The sequence below is a fragment of the Fulmarus glacialis genome, unplaced genomic scaffold (assembly GCF_000690835.1).
Source record: "Fulmarus glacialis isolate BGI_N327 unplaced genomic scaffold, ASM69083v1 scaffold15928, whole genome shotgun sequence".
NCBI classification, from domain to species: domain Eukaryota; kingdom Metazoa; phylum Chordata; class Aves; order Procellariiformes; family Procellariidae; genus Fulmarus; species Fulmarus glacialis.
In genome coordinates, this window is record NW_009229143.1 from 118,286 (window position 1) to 127,812 (window position 9,527).

Genomic DNA, 9,527 nt, shown 5'->3' on the forward strand with positions numbered 1-9,527 from the left:
CTAAATAATCAATTATTCTTTATTATCAGGACTGCTATGTTAATTATTGAATGTTTGCCTCATCCTTAACGATTTAAGGAGATTTTCTTGATGTTATTCCCTCCCATTTTCAGGCAATTAAAAACTGCTATAATTGCTTTATTTGAGTCTTACTGAATGGATTCCTTTCGAGAACAGTATTTACATACCCGCTATTATAGTCAACATATGGTATAGTGGTATCACAGTCATATGTGGACTGGGTATATAAAGTCAGCATTGGAATTTGTATTTCTTGACCTCATCATGTGATTCATATAAAACTTGGCACATATGAACCCTTATGTGATTTCAAAGAACCTACTGAAACCAATTGATCATGACTTTAGATCTATATGGAAAAGATCAAAAGTTAGCACATTCTTCTGTTTTTATTTGATCAATTTTCAGGCAATGACTTTACAGCAGTATTTGTACTGCATGGCATATACATTACAGCCTTTGCTTCCCTTTATTCCCGCTATACATTTATAAAGTCAGCTCTCAACAGTTATTTAAGAGCTGTCACTGCATACAACAGATTTGTGTATTTTCCATGTGAATTTCTACATTTTTATGGTTCTTAGCCCTTTCCTTTAATTACATTAACCAGAATGGTGTGGCACACTCCCTTTTCTATAGCAACTGCTTTAGGGAATATCTTGTTTCTTGTGTCTGGAGTTTGCCTAGTATACTGAAAATAATTGTAATAAAAAATCTTTACCACCAAAGCACACATCTTTTCCAAAATACAGTTTTGTAGTTGTTCTGAACAAGGGTATTATCTCTGACTTGGATCTATACCATAATATCTTGTTTTGTGCTAGTAGCTCATAATAAATAAGTAACATGCTAATGTTTTTCAGAATATATACTGTAATTGTAAACATTACTGAACATTGTGCAATGAACATCACTGAATCAATTAAACTGATCTCTAAGTTATTGTTCCTTCAGAAGTATTAGTATAAACATTTAGGTGTACCAATATTGGGCAAAATGTTGCAATATGCCATCATTTTGTCTCATTTCTGAAAGATACCATCACATACTGTATATAGCAACCTAGATCACCCACCAGCTTTTCAGAAAATCCAGTAAATTTAGTCAAACATTTCATTTGAAGAATACATTTACAAGTATTTCTATTATCCTAAGATGTGTTTATGTTATAAAATACCTAATAATTATTTCAAAGCTGTAGCTGTTTAAAGATGAAAATATCTCTGATGAAAAGAACTTACATAGCAGAAAATCCTTGCGTGACATAATACATTAGCTATACAAACACTGCCCTCAGGGCACTGGGAATTGCAGCACATAAGCACAGAATCAAAAAAATAAAGGACCCATGGGGCTCTGAGGAGATTATTTTGCTCTGTCATGTCTCCAAGGAGCGCAGCACTGTCACCTCTTCATTACTTGGGGCACTGCAGGACTGGGATACACGAATTAATGAGAAGAACTCCAGAATTTACAGGTTAGGAACACAACACAAAGAAACCTCAATGCACAGAATTAGCCTGAGTCCAACAAAATATATTACTTTTAACCCAGCACTGGCCTTACTGATTTCAAGCATTTTTTTTTTAGTTCAAGTGAAAGCGTGTTATTTTGAAACTGAGCTAATTCTGGAAGCAGGATAGTTGCACTGACACAATTTTGCATCAGAGGTAATAATCCCAAAGGGCCATGCAAAGAACTAGTTTGAGTGCTTCCAAGCCCATGGCATATGGTTAACTTGGAACTTGGGTAACAGACTTGACCGTACATCCAAATAAGCCAGATACGGATCAATAAATAAGTTTTTACATAATGAGAAGAAAGCTAAAATCCAGAGGTTTCAAAACTGACTATGCTGGTGTATATCTCAAAAACTTGAAGAGAGTTCCAAATAGGAGCTACAAAATGTAGCTGGGTAAGACAAATTCATTTACATCGAAGGTCAAAAGACTGAAATATGTGTATCTTGATTAAAATACCTTCTAAGGTAGAAAACAGCATATACATTTTCATAGGAATAAGGATCAGGAAAGGAGTAAAACAATATCGCTCAATCAATCCCTATGCCAAGGGCACAGGAATTGCCAGAGAAGCAATCGAATGAAAAAGAGAAAATTTAGGCTGAAAAATGAGGAATTCCTGATGGGGAGAGCTCTTAGAAAAAGGACTCTTCTCCCTCAAGGAAATGATGGAAACGTTCAGAATGTTTAAAAATACACTTGACAGAACACTATAAAATATACAATAGGGAACAATTATGCATCAGCAGGGAACTGGTCTGAATAATGTATTATAATAGGTCATTTCCATTTCCATTTTCTATGATTCTCCCAAAAATCAACACTTAAATTTGCAGTTATTTGTATAAAGAAAATGCTGGAGAAAACCCAAGGGATACATATATAAGTAAAAGGAGAGGCTAGAATTACTCCACAGCAAGCCAAGAGAGAACAGAAAGGCTTGAAAAGTGAACAGCGGTGAAGACGGCCAGAAATTCTATCCTCTACACGATATGAAAAATTTGTCTGTGGCAGCAAAAGAAAAATGGTGAGACAACTATCATAGACTGACAACCAAGACTATAATTTAAAATCTGTAAGACTGAGAAGCCAAGGGCTTCAATATGTCCACACCCCCCGCCCCCCCCCCCCCGGCTTTTTTTTAGAAAAAAAAATCTCTGGCTATTTTTGACTCCACGCAAACATCCAAAGCCACTTTTAGTCTTGCTAAGGTCCAGACCTCAGCTCCAAACTTCACAGTTTATGAAATATCTTCCTAAACTTGATTTGAATTTGCAAGCTTTTGATTTCACCTGCTATCCCCTCATTCTTATGTCAACAGCAGACAGCAAAAACCAAACTTCTGAAGAGTAAGGGGAGTAAGGGGAAAGGAAAGGAGGGAGGCAGGAGAAATTTCACATCTTGAAGATTTTCGTTCTCAAAAATGTGGTTTTGTTCCAGTTGGTAGCTAAAAGCCAGGGCAGCTCAGGGGGCATGGCCCGTGGCAGGCTTTAATGGAGGGGGCTCAGCGATCCACAGCACCCCAGCAGCCACCAGGCAGGGGACAAGGCTACCGAGCATGTGCGCGGGACAACAACTTGGCCTATTCAGCTGGAACTTTACCCAGACTAAATGAGCTCTGCAACACGCTTTTATTTCAATGGATGAATCATATTTTGGTCTGCAGTCAATTTATAAAGCCAGTATGATGCTGCAATCATCTCTGCATTTCAAACTCTGAAGAGGAATGTTTGGTCTTTGTTTTAAAAATGGTTTCCATTGGAATTTAAAGAACACAAGTGGGAAAACATTTCTACTAGCGTACTCACAAGTGCTGTGTCAGGAAGTTAAGAAATGAGCACTTACAGTAACCTGAGGAATGTACATTCCCAGGCCAGCTTGTCTTTACGGGTGGGGGCTGCACATTCCCCCTTCCCCCCTCCCGCCATCCATGGATGCAGATGTACTGGACAATAAATATACTCAGAGGGGAACAGGTGACACTCCAGCAGAACTCTCTCAATGCTACGGTAGGAAAGAGCCTTAAATCCTCTCTCTGCCTCGTAGGAAGCAGAGGCTGACAGAGAGGCAGTGAATATCAGACTTCCTGCCAGAGCCAGCCTGCATTGCTCTCCATGCAGCCTGGACTTTCCATTAGATCAGAGGTTACATGTGGTCTTAGCTACTGCATCTGCTCTTCATGGACCCCCTGCCATCAAAGGCGTGGGTGTAAAAAAAAAAAAAAAAAAAAAATTCAAGAATGATTCTGGATGGCCTCACAATGCCTGTTTTTTGCAAATGCTTCGTTGGCGGAAGTTGAAGAAATTCCATGCATAACAGATATTTATTGAGAAATTTCTCTCCCTTAAAACAACCAAGCACCACAACCTCCTCTTTGAAAGTAAACAAACAAACAAATAGAAAAAAGATTTTTCAAGAATGCCCAGAGCACAATGCTCAGGAAATGAGGCAATTTTGTATCTGGATTACATTACCTGAAACAAAGCAAATAAAGATTAAAAAAAATATTTATAAAAGCAGCTTATGAGATTACATTAAAAACAATTGCACCCACTTTTCTTTAAGTGGAAATGGCCAATGCTCTGTTTGCAAAAACTAACGGTTAGCAGATGCCTTTTTGTTAAATGTAGGATGAGTATTGAATAAAAAAAAGGTTGTTTTATAGTATGTTTCAGGCTATTTATACAGAACCTTACAAGTATATTCAGGGAGCAACTAGTCCTTTTAATGGCACTTATTAAGCAGTTAATATTTATTCCATTAATTTATTTACTTTGATTTGAAGTTCCTATACCTGGCAGTAGCATAACTGGAATCAAGCTGTGCAATTATAAAAATAATTTAAAACACAAATGAAGCAGTTTAGCACAACCATAATAAAATTGAGCTAACGTTTCAATAACCTAATAAGTCTCCTCCTCCTACAACTGACTTGCCAGTGGACTTGGTTGGAGAGAAGGACTGAGGAAATTGAAAGCACAACCATCAAGGTCTTTAGCTCCAAGGCAGGCAAATGATTCCACATACAGATACTAGTCTGATGGAAATATGCTGCTACTAACTGCTAATTAACGCACTAACAATACCTAACTTTTAAATAGCCTATTTCCTCCTATTTTATTCTTAAGTTCTTACTTCTTTCATGTTTGAGAAAGTAAACAAAAAATAACACAGCTGGTGACAGAGGAGCCAAGTTCTTTGGATGAAGTTTGGTGTTTCGGCCACTGTGCAATACTCTCTCTCACAAAAAAAGAGGCTTAATGTGCAAGATCCTGAATTTTAAGCTCTATTAACTTGAAATCTTTCAAAAATAAGAATAAAACCCTCGTCCCAAATAAAATATATGTGGCTTTGTAACAGTATTAAAAACTTCATTTCTACACGTGTTCACAGCAGTAAACCATCATAAGGCAGTAAGCTTAATTTTGTCACCAGCCCAGGATTAATTATTATTCTCTTTAAAATTCATGCTGGTGCAGTTTTACAGGATAATTTCCCTATTTTATTCAAAGCTTCATAAAACAGACTCTCATCAAACTACCTGTTAGAAGCAGTTCTAAATTCTGGAGTATTCTTTGTTGATTTACAGCTGAACAATATATTTCTTAGAAATACACTAATGGGAGATGAGGGATGGAAAACGTAACTAGATCCAAACTATTACCAGCTTTTCTTTACCCTAAAGCTTTTTTTGGAACTAACATCCATCAAAAAATAAGACCTTCCTAATTTTACAGTAGAATTTTGTATTTGCTTCTGCCTTGCAAGATTTGAGAGTTGTTTCAGAACTGTGTATTTTTTTCTTTTAGAAAAGCCGTAAGAAATAGCACAGTATTTCATAAGACCTGAAGGTACTGCCGTTGAACTAACAGTAATCAAGTCTTCAAAATTACACAACAAAATTGATTCAAAACAATTTTTCCAAATGCTTTAAAACATTCCTAAAATATTCTTATGCAGCGTATATGGTGTGTATATGTATATACACAGAATGATGATTTGAAATGGCAGAGTTTTTATTAGCATGTTTTGGATCTAATCTACATATTTCATATATAGCTTAACTATGTAAGCTTAACCATATTAGTATAAGTAATGAGAAACCACCCCCACAGGAGTACCAATAAAACTTTATAACAACTATCATGTATTTTTCATTTTGCCCAGACAAGTCTCTATTTTTTAGATTGTGATGAAATTTGCTATGTTATAGGCCCGACCTTCTGAGCTGCTGCTGTGCTGTTGCCTATCTCCATCATGTGATGTAATGCACACAATGTTTTCATCAGGCCTGCTTGCCTAGTCCCAGTGTTTAAATGTTTTTTTTTAAGGGGGAATAAGCTCCATCAGTTCTTATAATCTAGTTAAAATATATCTTTTATGTTCAGCTTGTGTCCTCTTCCCCATCCTACCTTAGATAATGGAAAGATAGTGGCATGCATACATATAGACACAAGAAGAGCAGTCTTCTAGAGAGTCTAACTGGAAATATTCTTCAGCAACATTCACTGTAAATTAAACATCATTTATGCCCTCTTCCTACCCTCCAGCCCTTGATATATAGAGAAATACAGGAATATCGTGCATACCTATTGTACAGAGGGAGACAAGCTAACTTATTTCTTTCAAATAAACTTCATACTGTTCTTCATTTGGATGATACATCTCTTTCAGATAAAACTGTCAGCCAATAGTCACAATGTCAAGAAAAATTGGTGTGATTGATGAAATCGACTGCAGCAGTGCAGAAAGCCATGCAAAGCTTCTGATGCTGTATTATATGATATGCAATATATAGAGTGTATGTGTGTATATATATATATACACACACACACATATATATAACACATAGTTCATGGCTATTTTCCCTCAAATACACATGCTAGAAATGAAAAATAGAAATTTCTAAAACTAACATATTACTACAGTGGTATGACAACATTAATCCTGAACGATGCAATTACAAGCACAGCAGGTCTTCCTAAAGAAGAGTCAATAAAAGCTTTATACTACCTATTTTGCTGTGTGAATTAGTGTATGACTTGAAGTGTGGATTAGTTTTATTAACTTATTAATACATTTAGGATACTGTTTTTAGGCACTAGAACTTTGGCACCCACCTCTCAAACTCTTTTGAAAAGAGCCCTAATGCTTCGGTAGCAAGCACAGGATTCTATCTGATACATGAGTAAGGTACTTACTACTGCCCACAAAGGCAGCAGGATGAGACCAGAACTTCTGCCTTCACATAATGTCCGACTCCTGCCTCCACACTCTTTTACCTTTGCCTGACACAGAGACAAAAAGCCAAAGAAAAGGGTAAGACCCATGTAGGGCTAGTCTTTGGTCCTCCAAGAAGACGTCTTTGGGTCCCACTGAACAACTGCTGGTGACCTAGGAGATCTCAGGCTATATGTTCTTACTATATTATTTAAACTTCTTGCCATGCTTCTGTACTCTCTGATCCACTTTCAATTTGTAGGAAGACTTTATTACAGCTTGTGTTTTCTAAAATTGCTCCTGTAGATATAAAGATGGTGAAAGACTTCAGAAGTTAATTGTAGGAGCAGAATGGAGAGAACTTTGCCCAGTTAATTGGTAATGTGGTGGCAGCCTGTACAAGGACAGGCTTGAAAGCCTCAGACATGAGAAATGAAGAAGTCCTATAGCATCTTTCCAAAGCTCTAAGTTAAAAAAGTTGTGATTACAACTATTCCAACTTTCCTTCAAGCTTTGCTTTGTTAATTGATTTGTTAATTCTTTTCATATTAATTGCTACAATGACCACCTTTTATATAGTATTTAACAAATATACATGGGAATCTGGAATAAATAAAATTCATGACACAGCTGTGTTTCTTTCAAGACAGGACAGCAACAGCAGAGAAAGATGAAAATGGAATATTGATAAAAGAAAACATGGCAGAGAACCAATCTTCTCCCTATTTTAAGTATCTTCTTTCCAGCTGTCTAATCTTCCTCACTGTTTAATCCCTCTTAAAAGTTCCACTGTAATTCAGATTTCTGAAAAAAGTTAAGATCTATTAAAAATAGAATTTTTAGTCTTTTGCATAAGCATATTAATGCCAATTTTCAAAGATACCATCTCATTCAGCAAAGATTTGGTATAGCTGCACAAAAACCATACTACTTTTCACAACTAGTGTGCTGTATGAACTCTGGCAACAAAAAACTAGCAATGTTTTTTACCTACAGCTCTCATTCAGTGAACAATTTAAAACCCCACACTTTCCTGGCTGCGCATTCAGCAGATCTCTGCATCCTCATTTACACTTTTTTTGGGTAATAATCTGTAATGATGTATCTCATTAAATTCTTACACCCAGTACTGGCTGTCAGACCAATGAATTGCAATTTGATGCCTCTCTTCAGGAGTACAGATAAGACAGAAAAAGAAATTTTCAGAATACTTTCTTCTAAACAGTTGTTCTGATATTTCTTATTATAAGCTTTGCATATTAAAAAAAAAAAAAGAAAAGCCATTCATTAAGAGAAGGAAATTCTTGCAAAACCCTATTACTCAGCTGAATGAAAACTTAAAATACATGACATCATTAGATGTCATTTGGAAGATCACTATAATTTTCTTAGAGTTCATGATCAAAACACCAGGTGCTTCTACAATGTTTACCTTTACATTTTATCAGTAGGCTAATATAGCAAAATATTGTGATATTCAGTCACAAAAAAATGCTTTTTATGAAATCAGGTTGGCTTACAACTCTTACTTCCTTAGAAAACATTGAGAAGTTAGAATAATGCAACAATCCCTATCGCAATCTGGTAATGTGAAAGTAATATTGAGGAACAGGAAGAACTGGTTGCTAAAAGGTTAGATCTTAATTAATTTCAAATATTTTACACACTTAATTTGATTCAGCTGTGGGGTATAATCCTAAAGATATGTAAATTTACCCTTTGATTTTTAAAGACATCCTAGAAGTCTCTCAGCTGTTTTCCACCGCTCCAGTAACTTTGAGAAGTGCAATTATTTTGGCAGTTATAACCAGGAGCGAATGTTAAATGCTCTTACCTGTACACTTGTAGTCTGAGGCTACTCCTTTAAGACCAGCGTCGAACACTGATATTTCTACCTTTTGCTTTCTGTGGTGGCAGCTCAGGAGCACTGAGGGCTGTGACACAACGAGGTAGAGAAATGGCTGTAGCTCTATGTCCCCAGTTCCCCTGCGACCAGGCTGCCGAACAATAGTTATACCCAAGGCTTGTCGAGCAGATGATCTTGTGGAAGCATGCAGACTTTCCAGTGACAAAAGACCCGTTTTTCTCCCAGTAGACAGGGGAACATTACTGTTCAAAAGATCGTCTGCTGTGACGGAGGAAATGCATGGCTGACTGGGCTTCTTGGTGTCATGGCTGCCACCTGAGTCCGCTTCTGGAAGGTTCAAGGAGCTTTTGCTTATTTTCTCACCATCTTTCTGATCTTGTACTGATTTTGATTTAGGTAAGGCAGTGCATGAGTAAGTCATCAAGGAGATTCGACTTGCTGTAACAAAAATGTCAAAGGGAATGAAATTGAGATTCTTCACAATGGAAGACTGGCGGGAAGGACGGGCAATGCGATGCTGGCTGGTACCACTGTGCTGCTCGATCTGAACGATCCTGATCTTAACACTGTCGCTGCCAATTCCACTGTCCTGTGCTCCGCTATAACGGGAGGAAGTCTCAACTGTTCCTCCATCAGACAAATCCATTTTTTTCTGCTCTTGCTTGGAAACCTGCAAAGGAAAATATTATATTAACTTATGATATCCATAGCCCAACTATTTCCATTTCAGTGGCAGCAATCAATCACTATATAAACATGATATCAAAAATTATAAAAAAATAGTATCTGCCAAGTTAACTTTAACACAGTAATCACTCATAAAAACACAGCAGGTGTCTGTTCCAATGAAATGATGACCCACAACAGATGAAGTGCCAAAAGAACATATGAAGGAAAAA

At 36.8% G+C, this 9,527-nt stretch overlaps 1 protein-coding gene across 1 annotated transcript in view; it reads right to left on the bottom strand.

The window, feature by feature from the left end:
- Positions 1–9,292, bottom strand: part of VPS13B (vacuolar protein sorting 13 homolog B (yeast)) — a gene marked incomplete at its 5' end in the record, with an annotated part of 117,271 nt that extends 107,979 nt beyond the window's left edge. Inside the window, one exon of the mRNA XM_009583756.1 lies at positions 8,596–9,292. Coding sequence (XP_009582051.1) covers positions 8,596–9,292 — 697 coding nt within the window. The remainder of the gene's footprint in view (positions 1–8,595) is intronic.
- Between the last annotated feature and the right edge of the window lie 235 nt (positions 9,293–9,527).